Here is a 14,896-nt window from a genome sequence, read left to right on the forward strand (position 1 = left end):
GTAGAACGAAAACATCAAGCTGCTAGAGATTACTTTTGGTTGGTTTGGCTTTGTCCACATGCAACACACCTTCGACGGTTTTTTTCTATACCACGCCTAGAGAAAATTTTCATGCCACTTTAACCACATTTGCCGTTATATGCAGCTAGTAAATAAAATAACTTTTTAAATTAAAATTTATTTATCTATATATTTGCTAAGAACATCTATTGAGTGTCGCACAAAAGGGCAACTCCTCTCAACACCCAGTGGTCCGGTGGCTTCACAGTTTGAAGCCACAGCGTAGTAATGAAATTTAAATCGGTGCGACGGGATTTCTTATAAACAGGACACTAAAACTCAAACCACTTAAAGTCGAACATAAATGACAACTAATAAACTCACTATATACAAAGTGGGTGGCTTGGGATCGGTCGAGTTAATGGCGAACACATGAATAACGGGTACCATGGTGTACAGCACCTTGTTTACGGATTCTGTCAATCTGATGTGTCTCCTATCCCATCCAGCTCCATCTAAGAAAAGCCCATACACCATAACTCCTTCCTAATGGGGCAAAAGTTGTTAAAACTCTCTCAATTTATAAGTGCACAACGACATACTCCCGGAGCATGGGTTATCTCTTCTTTGGTGTTCTTGGTAACCTCATTGAATAGAGACACCTGATCCAAAGCCCACCCTTTGTGACTCCTGGCCACCTCCTGCTTCATTGCCGTTAAAAATCCTTGAGGGTTGAAGAAGCCTGCCATCCAAAAGCAGGCTGGCCGCCCTCCGAAGCACCAACCCCTAAACTGTTCGTCTCTTTCAATCAGTTCGGTAAACCAAAACCCTAAGGTATTGGCCTCCCACGACCCCCGTCTCCACACGAAAGGCAACTTTGCGTCGTAAATACTATCGAAAGCATCGCCAAGGCTCTCGCTCATTATAATTGTCCCCTCTATGGCAAGCAAAAGATCGGTCAGCGTGGCCCTAACTAAACTGATGACCTTTTGCATTCTATCAATCTCTTGCCTCAAAAAAATGTTTAGCGGGTTCAGATGGTTCATAATTCGCAATCTAGAATACACGTCTTTACAGATTAAGCAACAATAAAAATCCATTCGTGAAACCTTTCTTTCACTTCGAAAGGATCGTAATTGTTCGGCAACTTGGACAACATATCCTTGGCTTGTCTGGTAACCACCACTTCTCTAGATTCGCCTGCCCCCACTGTTGATTCCTTGGGTTGGATCGCCAACATTCTATCAAACATTTCTATTGTCGTGTTAGTTTGATACGTGATATCAGCGTTGGGGTGGAGACCGTAGGCTTGCGGCGGATCGGTAGGCGCGTATCCGTCGATAATGGAAATGTACTCGGACAAATTTTTAAACCGCACCACCTTGTAACTTTTGTAAAAGGTGAAGTCATCGTGGAAAATGTTGTCGTTGAACCACACCTTGCAAAAGGTGTTGAGTAGCCTTTTGTCGAAATCGTCTGTTACTCTACCTCCGTAGTGGACTTCGCCTAACATATATCTGCAGAAGGTAAAAAATGCCAAGAAGATATTAAAAAATTATATTAAAATCTAAATAAAATTTTGGTAAATCTGCAAGAATATCCATCTCACTCTTGATTACCCCTTTGTGAACTACATCTTTTAGTTGTCCAATACATGTCAATGTTGGTTACATTTTTCAAAGAAACTTCCACAGGCTACTGTAAAGTTATTTACAAAACTTCTGAATTCCTCCTGCACCGGTTGTTGTTAAATCGAAATTGTTCACGTTTCGTCAATCATCCTGTTGACCTCTAAAGAGATTGACTGAAACAGTTTTTGAAAAATTCAGCAGGATGATTAGCGAAACGTCAACAATTTCGATTCAACAACAACCGACGCAGGAAGAAACCAGAAGTTTTATAAACAGTAATATTGGTTATACATATACCCTTTTCAAAATTCTATTGTATATTGCTTCATAAGGCGTAATCTACTAAACAATAAACAAAGAAAAGGAACGCCGATATGCCGATAATGAAAATTTTTATCGATCCGTGGGTACGTTTTAGGTGGAACAAAGATATATCTACACTATTGGAAGTATTTGTCAAAGATTTTTCTTTTTTTCCATATGGTTTAATTATTTTTAGTTTAGTTTAATTAGTTTCAGGTTATATATTTCAATTTAATACCCTCTGATCAAGAAATATTGTTTTAATCGCCAATTTAAATCACACTTAAAAAAATTACAGAAAATATGATAAAAATCGGACTTTCGATTTCCTTTTATATAACTTTTTTGCTAAATAAGTGCAGGTCTCAATTTGTTAAAATTTATTTGAAATGTGGGTTACACAGATAAACCATAAACTGTGAAACTATTCAGATCAAACAAACATTTGTAAGTTATCATAAACTTACACAAAATTATTTTAGTTTAATTTTAGTTTAACTTTCTTTAATATTTTTTTTAAGTTAGAGTTTTGGTTAGATAATTCAAGTCATAAAGCAACTAGGAATATTTTTTAACCAATTACCTTGCGGAATTCAACAATCAACATGGCCGTTGACAGATCGTCAATAAGTTTAGATGCGGCATTTTTACGGCAGTGTTTTGTATGTTCTGGAAAAAGCAGTTAAGAATATTTCAATGCCAATCGCGGCGCATCAACTTTTAACGTAGTAGGGTCACTTATCATCTATTAGCTTCTGGTTAAAGTAATAAAGCAGAATTTATCTGCGAATATTTACGAATAAAAATATAGTCGAACATGATCCTTAACAGTTACATTTTTTCTTAAAATATTTCTACGTGAACCTGCAATTTAGGACCCTTATGGATCTAAATGCAAAACTACCATTACCTTAATGTTTGCCAACTGATACCACGTTTGGGATCTAATTCATCTAGATGGTTCTGCAGGAACAGACAGCTTGAGAGCCAATCGGCAGAGTTAAATTCATAAGGGATATTCCAACCTAACGGACCGAATTTTCTTCGTTCCTGAACGACTGTATGTAAAAAGGAAATGGCATATATCAACGGTATATATTGCCACGCGTCCGAGTAATCCAACATGTCCTGGTTCATGGACGTGTAAGTTCTTAAGAGCCCCGCTCTAATTCCCGATGGGGCTTCGTTGGTGAACTTAATGCATATCTGGAGCAAACTTATGGGGAACTTCTCGTGCACCTCGGTCGTGATCCAAAGTCGAAAATCTGGATGCACCACACCGACACCCTTTTCCAGGTCAAGGAAAACTGATAAGACTTCATTCATATAATCCAACGACAGGTGACAGTTTTGCAGCAGGGCCCAAAATCCCTATAAAGTAACAATTACATTTTGGGATGGTTGAGTGCGTAAACGTACCTCGGACATGGCCTGGGCCAATAACTTCCGGGCGTGCACTTCTTGTCCTTGACCCATCGATATTGATTTACTCTTCAATTCGAGCCGTTTTGCCAGAGTCTCGATAAAAGGAGTGGGATCAGAGCCCATGCTGAGAAAACAAATGAGTGGTGTAAGCGGCCTCGATTCGCTGTGCATAACTTCGAAATTAAGGATGACGGGTTCGGAAAACTTCTGCCCCAAAGAATTTGCGATGTACTTCCTGCTCTGCGTTATGGTGCGATCGGGACACCAAGCACGGATAATTAGCAGTTTACGAAAAGTATCCAGATGATTATACCCGTCTGGGATGACAGACTCTTCGGGCGAGTCTTTGTCAAACCATACCTTCCATTGTTTGTCATTATTGGAAACTTGTTGAATTATGTACTGGAAGTGTCTTAATTTGCTCAGCTCCACGAGATTCAACCAAGTCAGGTCTGTTATCCACTTGGCTGCTTTGGGCGGGCAAGTATTCAAATCGAGCGCTGCCCCGCCTTTTATAAAATTTTGAAATTCCTCGTGAGTTATATGCTCCCGTTCCAAATCTATGTTCAGACACATCAGGAGCACCAACATGTACTTGTGTCTCTCGTACAGGCCTCTCGATTTGTATTTAAATATTTCGTATGTGAGATAATCGATTATGGATTGCATTCGTCTCGAGACGATAGGGGATTTTTCACTTCTAGCCATCGATATGTCAAACCGTTCCAAAAACTGTACAAGAGACGTTTGATACATGCAATTCACCATCGACATGCTCACGATCAAGAAGTACAGAATACTTCCTCTTGTAGCTATAGGTCTAAACTCCTCTCTGGCGACATTAATCTTCGCTTCGGTCTCTTTTGCAACCTGAAGCTTCTCTCTAACTTCTGCTGCGGTGTTCTTCGTCACATTCAGTACCTCGATCACCGTGTCGTCGTCCAATAACGAACCTGTTGTGGTAGTTAGCTTGTACAACAAATTCTGCTCTAGTTCCAGCATTTTCCTTCTGTTGGCGGTAACGTCTTTGATCAAATTGGTCCGCTCTGTTTCTAATTCCTTCTTTTCTGTCAAAATCACCCGACCCAGCAATTGATCCTCAAGACCCTTCATCGTCACAGTAAAGTCAATCACCGAACTTCTAGCAAATACCTCCGGGGTGTAGTTCGGATTTGCTAGTTTCGTCGTGATGTACATCCTAAAGTCTTTGTGGAAATCGACTTCCTTGTCTCCCACTTTTACCTTGAAGGTGGTTCCGATTTTGATATGATTCTTTTCCAGTACGTTATCCAGAACCGGATCTAATTCTTCTCCAATGTCTTCAATAATCAGAGGATATCCCAGCGACACGGCGTCTTCTATGTGATTACTGAAATGACAGGTTCGAATACAAATGAAATTTGGATTAAATTACCAAAAGATACCGAAAATATTTGTGATTCAAAGAAGTAACTATTAATCTGTTCTCCTTTTCCTTATTTTTGACCCACGCCTTGCCCTGGTTCTGGGGATCAATTAAAAGCGGATACCTCGATGCTATTGTAACAATTATGCCATTTTGGATGGACAGTTCGTCAGTGGGTAAACCCTGAAGGTTCCACTCACCTATCTAAAATAGTGAAAGATTTGTATCACCAAACTTTAATTAGGTTTAATTCTTCTTCATATAGGAAAGATAAAAAATACTACAAATTAAAAGTTTGTAGATTATAGTTATTAGATATAGAGCCTGAACAACTTAGTGTCAGCATTATTGCTAGCTTCTTAATTATCAAAGCTGCTAAATTTGGGACATTGTTGTATGTTAAAAAGACGTACTTCCGTTATAATGTATTCATTTTTCTAGAACCAAAAATAAGAGTCATGAGCCTATTTAAATTTTGTCTAGCTTGGCATAAAATTTAAAATAAAACCCAAATAAGGCAAAACGGTGCCATTATTTTTGCTAAAATTAAGGGAATGCATTCGAATATTTAATGAGAACCTTAATAATAATTGTAATAGTAAACAAATCATGCAAATTACCCAGATTGGAGAGTGTCGCGAATTCCAAGGTTGGTTCATTTAATATTTTATATAAAAAATAATGGTATCAATATTTCAAAGCCTAAACGCATAGCTCTAAAATCTCTAAAATCTAATTCCGACTAGTAATTTAAAAAATAGATAAAGAAAATGCAACATGAACAACACCGAAAAAATTGAAGATATTAGTATAGACAGGGAATAACGTCAAAAAATAGAGCTCTCTCTTAAAATCTGTGAAAAAACATGCAACCCCACGAGACTCAAATTCCTCGTTTCTACGGACTCCCTAAAGTTCACAAAGCAAGATTACCCTTTCTACCCAGTGTTAGTTCTCCAACTTATTCTTTAGAAAAATATCGATATTCTTTATTTAAATCCTTTGCAGAAAAAACTGAACTTCAATGAACAACTAAAAACCGTTATATTAGATACAAGTGACATTCTGGTCTGGTGCCTCTTTACTACAGTCGCTATTCCTGAAACTCTCAACATTATTTCAGATATATTATAATCAGAGAATCTGGAATCAAAGTTTCCAATCTCAATTGGAAAATGTTTGTCTGGAATATATTTTTCTTGTAACGAACAAGTTTATGAACGAATATCTTGACAATTTCTGTCTAAATCAAAACTATTAAACCACTACTGTGATGATATTTTTGTAATTCCGCTTCATAGTCAAGAATCCCTTCGAAATTTTCTTATCATCAGTTTTCAACTTGTTCACAGAGACGTCCAACTATCTCATCCTGAATCGCCGAACCCAGGATTAAAAACACCTCTTCTCTCTTCTCTTCTCTCAAATAATTTTCAAGCTAGAGATATTAAGCGTTTCACTAAGAACTAGACCTCAACGTTTCCTTGAATGTAGAAATACTAAGAGATTGTTGAACTTAGGTGGCTTTTACTTGATGAAAATGCATTTATCAAAATAAATAAGAACTAAAAGTTCAGATTTTAACGAAATTATATATTTTGACATGACAATTATTTCGACAACACCGTGACTATCAAATATAATATTTACAAACTACCTGCTACTATATATACCGAAAAATGGCCATAAAATCTAAATTAATGTTGTTGCGAGAATTTAAGTTCAATAAAGGAGAAGTATTTAAATCTAATTGATCGTTAAGCAATACATTTGAATGTCTCATTTTGTTAATCTCCATGGCTTCCAATAAATTTAATTTTCTACTTTTTGTGGATGTATGTAATATATCAAAATTGTCGTCAAAAATGTGTTTTTCTGTGTTTAAGAATCTAGACTATTGTTTTTAAACGCTCCTTTATGTTCATTAATGCGTTTCTTGAAGGATCTACCTGTTTGTCCAATATAAATTTTAGGACATGATCCGCATTTCAACCTGTAGACACCTGATTTTCCTATTGTGTTGTTAGTTCTGAAAGCTATTTTTAAACCACATTTTGACAAATGTTTTGAAACTTTTTCACTAGGATCTCCTATGTATGTAATTGTTTTAAATTGTTCGTGTTCTGTATTAGGGTTCAGATAAATAGAGGTTACTGCTGTCTGTATTTGTTTTTTATTTATAATTTTATCTATAATGGGCGGATTGTAGCCGTTGTTCAGTGCAATTTGTTTAATGATATTAAGTTCTTTGTTGTAATTTTCTGTTGACGGTGGCGTATTAAGAAGTCTGTGTATAAAAGAGTTAAATGCAGCCATTTTGTGTGTATAAGGGTGAGCTGTTATGTATGACTGTGTCCGTGTATGAAGGTTTATGATAAATGGAAAAATCTAATTTATTTTGCGTTTTAGTAATAGTTAAGTCTAAACAATTATCCTGTTCAATCTCGATAGTGAATTTTATACGATTATGTATTGAGTTAATGTAATTTATAAAAGAATTCAATTGTCTGTCGGTTCCAACAAAGCAAGCAAAGACATCATCCACATATCGATACCACCATAAAAAACTTTTACTTAAAGGATGTTCTAGTATGATATTTTCTAAATTATTCATAAAAATCTCGGCTAACAAAGTACTAAGTGCATTTCCCATAATCAAACCTTCTTTAGAGATATAAATCTGTCCATAAAATTCAAAATAATTTTGGTCTAATGATACTATTAAGCAATCTAATAAATCTTGTGTCACCAATGAGATAAGTTTTGTACATCAAAAGACAGTAGTGTTGCGTTAGAAGGGATTTTGATGTCTTTAATTTTGATGATTAATTCAAAAGAGTTTTTTTATTGCAAATTTTGGTTAAAAATCTGGGTAGAAAATATTTACGAATTTTGTAGAGAGTTAAACTGCTGGAGCTGTTACATAAGACACGACTGGTCTAATGGGCAAATCTTGTTTATGTAATTTAACTAAGGAATATAATTTCGGCGGTTGTGAATTCATAATTGTTAAAAAATGTTTGTCTTTGTCATTAAATAATGTGGAGTTAGTAATTACTTCCTTGACTCGTCTTTGATATAACTCGGTAGGATCGTGTTTGACACATTGGAAAAGTTCTGGTTTAAGAAAATTGTTGGTTTTTGAAATATATTCTGGGAGATCGATAGCTACCACTGTCTTCTCTTTATCTGCACGTATAAATATTATGTTATTTTGACAAGCTTTGTTTCTGATAGTTTTTACTAGTGACATTTGAGAAATTTCTTTGTGTTTGTTGTTATCTATTAATTGAAAGTTTATTATATTCGCTAATACATGTTTGTTTAAATTAGAATCGTTAACGTTCTCAATTGCTAATTCACAATCGATCCCTAAACAATATAATTCTCTATTAATGTACGAGTGTTGTAAGTTAAAGTTGAAACCTTTTTCCAGAAATTCAACATCATTTTTAGAAAATGTTGTGTCTGTTAAGTTTATGAACCTGTTGTAAAATTGATGGTTGGCTTGCTTTCAGTTATTTTTGAATTAGAAATTAATTTGTCTAGCTTTAGTTTTTATCTAATAAACTTTTTATGAATGATAGAAGAAATGTCTGTTCGAACTTTATAATCAAATGTGTCAAATTCTATGAGACTATGTTTATGAGACAATTCAGAATGTATTACCTTTACATAAAGACACGGTGTTGTCGAAACAATTGTCATGTCAAAATATATAATTTAGTGTAAATCTGAACTTTTAGTTCTTATTTATTTTGCTAAGAGATTGTCTTATCTTTATTTTTTCTTTACACGAATTTTGCCATCACTATTCGTTATCAAGTGCATACTAATTTTAATTTCAAGGCTACCGAGCTTATGTGCTACTTATATACTAAACTACGACGTTCAAGCGTGACGTAGTAGGGTGCAAGCTTGTAGTTGTTTCGCTAGGATGCCAAGATTGTGCGATCTAATAAGGGTTGCCACATCGTAAGTAGTTTCACGCTTTGATTGCTAAAGATATTTGCTTTGTTTTGATGAATACAGCATCCTTAAACTTGCGCATTTTCCAATGCGGTTCCCAGTGAACAACCCGAGCCTCCGACCATTTAATGTTGTGTTATGTATTCCCGGTTTCGTTATTCTGCATTTCACCTCTCATTGGCTATTTCCTACGTTCTTCGATTCGAGGTCTTTTTGTTTCTCCAATATATGACTCTCCACATTCATAGGGTATTTGGTTGATACATTCTTTCTCTTGAGTCGATGTTTCTGGATTTGTTCTTGTAAATGGTTGCATGATCCTAAATGTCGTCCCGGACCTGTCGAAAGACTGCAACTTTGTATTGTTTTTCTAGTCAAGAGAGTCAAGAGAAAGAAAGTATCTACCTCAGATTGTTCTGTCTTGCTTTCCGTTCATTACTTGATGTTTTTTGACAGTGCTTAATTCTGCATCGACTGATGCTTCCTCGCTGCATTTTGTTCTGGCTCTTTTACAGATTGTTTGAATGATTCCTAATTTGATTGCTTCAGAATGGTTATTTGAAATTTAAATACTGGTCGTCGTTTCTTTATCGTTCTTTATCTTTATTGACCGAAATTAATATTATTGAGAATGGAATCTATCGGTGTAGATTTCTAAAACAGAATGAGTTATGCAGACTTTACTTTAAGAACGGGCATTTGTTAGCTTGTTATTTTCGGAGCATTAAATTTTTTAGAAACAAACGCCGGGTTGTAACGGTGAAACAAGTAGTTATATTTTTATTGCTTTTATTTAAATTCTTTAATCATCTAGGTCGCGGACAGCAGTCTACTGACTCAATGAAAATCTTTAATCTACTGTGATATAAAGAACCATGAAGTCTAAATACTGAACTTTTTTTATTTCTTTAAAGTGTCGTTTGTGTAAATAAAATATTGTAAATAGTGGCTTACCATACCTTATTAGCTCTATGTTATGTTCGTATCATTGTTGTTATTGTCTTTGCCATCAAATTAATTCTTATTACAATTTTTAATAAACGCTTTGATTGTCCGATTATTTAATATTAACTTACTTTAGCAGTAGAGCAAAAGTGAAGGTTTACCTTTCCATATCCTCGTGGAGATTTGTGGATATTCTGAAATAACAAATTATCTGTATGCATTAATTACCGTGGCAATGTCGGTCAAACTGTCGATAATATTCAAACTCAACGTGACTGGAATTTTTCTTCTTGTCAAGCTGTTTAACCACGTCTGCTGCATATTTGTCCTAAACTCCTGGTTAAAGGGACCAGTATATCCCAAAAAACCGGTTAGCAGCACGACATCGCCCACCAGTCTTTCCGTCTCAGCTTTAAATTGGGCCAGTTGGTCGGTCCAACGTACCCTCTCCCCGGCCAAACCGTCAATCAGAGCGGTGGCAGCGTCCATTTTGTTCTTCACCTTCATGGCAGCAGCAAATATTTCCTATAATAATATCGGCTTAGATAAAACCGTTTCAGTTCCAATTTATACCTGTTTTTCCGCCATTGCTTGCTCATACTGCTCCTGGCACAACCTCACTTCTTCCTCCTTGCTGGCTAAAAGCTGCATCGCCGCATCCAACTCTTCTTGGGCTCTTGACAATTTCGCCTGTTGGATCGCCAAATTGGCCTTCAGAGGCAATACTTCGCGGTTGACCTCGTAAAACGCCGCCATTGCTATCGTCCACGAGATCAATCCCGCCACGTTGCCGCAGGCGGTCTTGGCAGCTTCGAAAGTATACTGAGGATGAGTCAAGTACGGAAGGAGTAAGTCCACCATCTCGGCGTTGATGGTGTCTTTCGGGTACTCTTGCAGTTTCTTAAGGAACGCTGAGTCGGCCATCACCTAGACATCACGACTTGGTTAAAACGAAAGATCGAATGGTTGCAGCTAATACCTTCAATGATTCGCTCCAAGACGGAACCAGGAAACTCTTCTCGTAGTCTGGCTTGGTCGGTTCCAGCTTCCGTTTAAAATAAATCAATACGGCGTCCATTATCAACAAGATTAGGTAAGGAGGCTTGCCCAGTTTCCGCACCGTTGCTATGTCCGCAGCTTTAATGGTCTACAGGGACACAATAATTGGTACGCGTTATGCAACGAAGGGTACATATCAAAGATAAATTGCCAGTGGTGTTTAGTGAATATTTCGAGAATCGGACACATGAAAAATTGAACTTACGGTGAACTGTCTTAAAATTAAGATTGGGTTGGAAAAGGCACTGCGTGAAAATGAACATTGGCCAGAAAAGACAGCTGTTAGAAAAACGAGTAATGAACTTGGAGTATATTATATCATCGTTGAAGCCAAGTCGAAATAAAAAAAACAACTAGCGCATGGAACCATCTACCATACTTCTCGTAACGACGGTAAATATACAGCGGTCAATACTAGACCAAGCATCCTTGATATGTCCATGAATGAACGGAAATCTAACTAGGAGTACGAAGATACTAAATCAAACCGATAATAGCCAGCAAAGCGGCTTCGCATAGTAACACTGTTATAAATATGGGCTCCCTAAAAGTATCCGAAAGTTACTCCTGACAGTCCAGTCCGGCGTCTCTAGACGACTTAGCAAAATATACAGTTCCAGTGCAAACATTTGAACATAACTGAGACTACGAGTTCGACATGTGAAAAAGGTTTATAACCTTTACACATGACCATGCAATGTCTGTGTACCTATTTCCAAAGAAGAATTTTCACAACACTGGCTGTACAAACTATTTTAAACAAATTGAAGTAGCTAGAAACTTTTCTAAATATACACGAACCACTACTCTTTTGTGTTACAGAACACTGGTTAAAAAACAGTAAAAGGTCTCATTCTAACCAAATATTACCTTGTCTCTACTTTCTGCAGAAATAATAATTTACATGTTGGTGTTGAAATATTCTGTAAAATAGATTATCATTTAAAACATTCTGAATCCTTTTTAGTAAACTTTGATTTCCAGAGGTCTAGAATGTATATTGCCCCATACTCTTAATTTTTTTTTTAATATTATTTTTTTAACAATCCACAGAAGAAATCCTTTTTGACAAATTGGACGGTCACGATTTGAATTCTACAAATAATCAAGCAACCAGAATTTCCGGTAGGCGTGAGTCTGGTTTGTACTATGTGATATCAAATCCATCAATTAACAATATTAATATTCAAAACATTAATGCAGGTTTTCCCATCCATAACGCGCAAATAATGTCGGTAAAAAAGAGTACACTGTTTGTAAATAACACCTGTAGCAATGCGGATAAGAAAGTATCGTCCATTTCTCCAAATTTAACCTATAATTTTACAGTTTGAAAATTTGCTAATAAACGATTTTACTGTATATAACAATTTGAACGTAAATGAAATATTTTGACAATTTTGCGATTTCTTTTGCTGGACTTTCTCAGCTTTTTCTCCAAAAGTAAATAACAAATATAGACGTAACAATAATAATTCTTGGTATACAGAGACACTAAAAAAGGAATGTAGACTTTTAAAATATTTAAATCATAAGCGTAAACAATATCACAAAGACTTAGAATTAAATTTAACATAGAAGAATCTCAAAATTGAACGTAACAAAAATATTATTGATACAAGAAAAGACGCCATTGAGCTGAGAGACAGCGGACCAGTAGTCAAAGATAACAATGAAATAACTGAGACTTTTGGTACCTTTTATCTGTATCTATATCTGTATCTGTATCTAATTAAAAAATATAAAACTGAATTTACAACCACAATTATAAAACTTAAAAAACAATCTTTAATTTTACCTATTCATAAGAAAGGTGACCCAATGTCATCCGAAAACTATAGATCCAATTCTCTCTTTAGTACTATATCCAAAATTATAGAAAAAGCTACTACCCTAACGTTTAAATCAATATTTAACTAAAAATAAAATCTTAGTAAATGAACATGATGTTCGGAAAGGGCATTCTACCAAGACCGCAAGAGTTGGCATCGTGCAATGATTTACCGGAGAGGAGGAAGCACCCGCTAAAGTTTTTCTTTGACTTGACACGTGTGTTCGACTCTTTATATCTTAAGGGTCCAAACTCATTGTTAGAGCTAATAATGTTTATTATTATATTAATATTATTCGACACTGGAATGCCTGAAGGCAGTACTTTGGGTCCACTCTTATTCCTCATATTTATCAACGATTTGCGTTTGCATATCTACGGGGAACGTGTTTTTGTTTGCTGACGATACATCGTACATTCTATCGGCATTGACGGTCTAGGAATTATGCCAAAAAGTCGTTCCAGAATTGAAACATGATTGCTTTAGAAATAGATTGATGTTGGACAAGTCTAAGACAATCTGTGTCTAAATAGCAATTGAAACAGTTTGAAAGAATCTAAACAGCGGTAATAATGATCTTTGAAATCTCAAATTAATGCTGATGAACAAGCTACAATATAACATCTTATGGCTCCACTACTTAATGTCAAAATGTTTGGTTTAACTAACATTTATTAGCATTGATTAACATTAGCATTACTGTTATGTATAATCAGCATAGATATTTATATCACAGAGCATGGGACGCACATAAATACCTGACTAGAAATAGAGATCAATTAAAATTGAATGTATACAAGTATTGCAGTTATGAAAAATCACCTGCCTATGAATATTAAATATATTGTATCTGTGATTATTTTATACCTACGTGTTCTAAATTTTTTTTATATCTATTTTTTTTTCCTTCTTGATCTGCCTAACACACGTCATTTATATGCATCAATAAAACATCATTATCATATAAGATAACAAGACTTAAGCTAATTTACTGTATATACATTTACTAGACCAACAATTTTGATATTTTAAACTTTAAAAAGTCGTCATTCTCGTTAAAGCATCTATGGACATTATTGCAAGGTTATATAGTTTTGATTCAAGATAATTTTGGCCTGCAGATAATTTGGTCCAAGACAATTTTGGTCTGCACATAATCTAGAAGATAGAATCTACTATTTTTGAAAGTTGACGTATTTTGTCTTCAACACAGTAAAAGTGAATAAATGATAGGAGCATCATGATCTGAAGTATTAAAATGTTCTTTACGTTGATCGGGTCATATATCTCGGTGCGCGCTTTTGCGATTTAAAAACTGGATCCACGACCGTCGCTCATCCCTAGTTTACAATTATAATATATAATAGACGAGTTTTAGGATGTCCGCTGACAGAGTAAAAAAGAGCAGGAGCTAAGCTTTGGAAGAATATATTCAATGGGTTGATCCCATTTTAATTTACTTATCCATTATCATTACATACCAGTAACGCTGCTTCGGCTGCATCCAGAGCGGGTTTCGCAGCCAGCAGTTTTTCTTCAGCTTCCTGCTGATCCACGCTTATGAGAGCTACCAAGTGTTCGGCTCTTTCTTTGACAGCCGTCGCTTCCTCTTTGATTTTATTGGCTATTTCCGAAGCCGCCAGCACCTCGTTCAAGACCCTCTCCGCGGCCTCGGTAGCTACAACCATTTCCATCTCTTTAACCTCCAAGTCTTTCTTGAGTAAATCGACGCTGACTTGAGCCTCGACCAGTTTCGATAATCCGGTTTTCATTCGGTGGGCGAGGACTTCGATGTCGTCCGCCTTTTTCTTGTAAATCGATTTGTAAGTGTCCAGGAAGGTTATGAAAGTTTTGGGAGTCACGTACGTTTTACGACGGAATCTAAACCAATCGTGTCGAATGAGCAGAGGAAACAGTTTACTGCCATCGCAGCAGTACTAGATTTAATGGCACTCTACATCTAAATTTACTGCATGCCAAATAGTATTGTAACATGTCGCACTTTTCTTCATGTGTAAAAACCATTTTTGAATACGTGATACAGTAAAATTAATTTAAATAGTTGATAACAATTGATATAACAATACCAACAGTTAACACATTAAAACAAATTTTTTGACAACTAGTTTCAGCCTTCTTTAAACATTTTTTTCTGAGCCTTTATCTAATCTTTAGAAATAATAAAGTCGTTTTTGGTAAAAGGAGACGAAAAAAATTTATAAGAATAAGAATTGTTCCGTCCAATCGGAATTGTTTTGTTTTATTTTTCCTCTTTAATTTTTGTAATTGGGGAATTTTTATATCGAGCAAATTGAAATTCGTTTTCA

At 35.7% G+C, this 14,896-nt stretch overlaps 1 protein-coding gene across 7 annotated transcripts in view; it reads right to left on the reverse strand.

The window, feature by feature from the left end:
- Positions 1 to 200: 200 nt before the first annotated feature.
- The window catches only part of LOC132698470 (dynein axonemal heavy chain 8), a 110,571-nt gene continuing 95,875 nt past the window's right edge, over positions 201 to 14,896 (reverse strand). For 6 of the 7 annotated variants that reach the window (XM_060664536.1, XM_060664532.1, XM_060664535.1 and 3 more), the window contains 11 exons: positions 14,051 to 14,450; positions 10,658 to 10,825; positions 10,252 to 10,605; positions 9,907 to 10,203; positions 4,784 to 4,968; positions 3,354 to 4,728; positions 2,845 to 3,305; positions 1,110 to 1,517; positions 603 to 1,056; positions 385 to 546; positions 201 to 332 (listed from right to left, as the gene is read on the reverse strand). In XM_060664536.1, the coding sequence (XP_060520519.1) occupies positions 207 to 332; positions 385 to 546; positions 603 to 1,056; positions 1,110 to 1,517; positions 2,845 to 3,305; positions 3,354 to 4,728; positions 4,784 to 4,968; positions 9,907 to 10,203; positions 10,252 to 10,605; positions 10,658 to 10,825; positions 14,051 to 14,450 (4,390 nt within the window). In that variant the 3' untranslated portion in view covers positions 201 to 206. Of the gene's footprint in view, positions 333 to 384; positions 547 to 602; positions 1,057 to 1,109; positions 1,518 to 2,844; positions 3,306 to 3,353; positions 4,729 to 4,783; positions 4,969 to 8,904; positions 9,388 to 9,906; positions 10,204 to 10,251; positions 10,606 to 10,657; positions 10,826 to 14,050; positions 14,451 to 14,896 lie in introns of those variants that run through there. The other variant, XR_009618377.1, reaches the window with a different exon arrangement.

Source organism: Cylas formicarius, unplaced genomic scaffold (genome assembly GCF_029955315.1).
Source record: "Cylas formicarius isolate icCylForm1 unplaced genomic scaffold, icCylForm1.1 PGA_scaffold_2__14_contigs__length_35257938, whole genome shotgun sequence".
NCBI classification, from domain to species: Eukaryota; Metazoa; Arthropoda; class Insecta; order Coleoptera; family Brentidae; genus Cylas; species Cylas formicarius.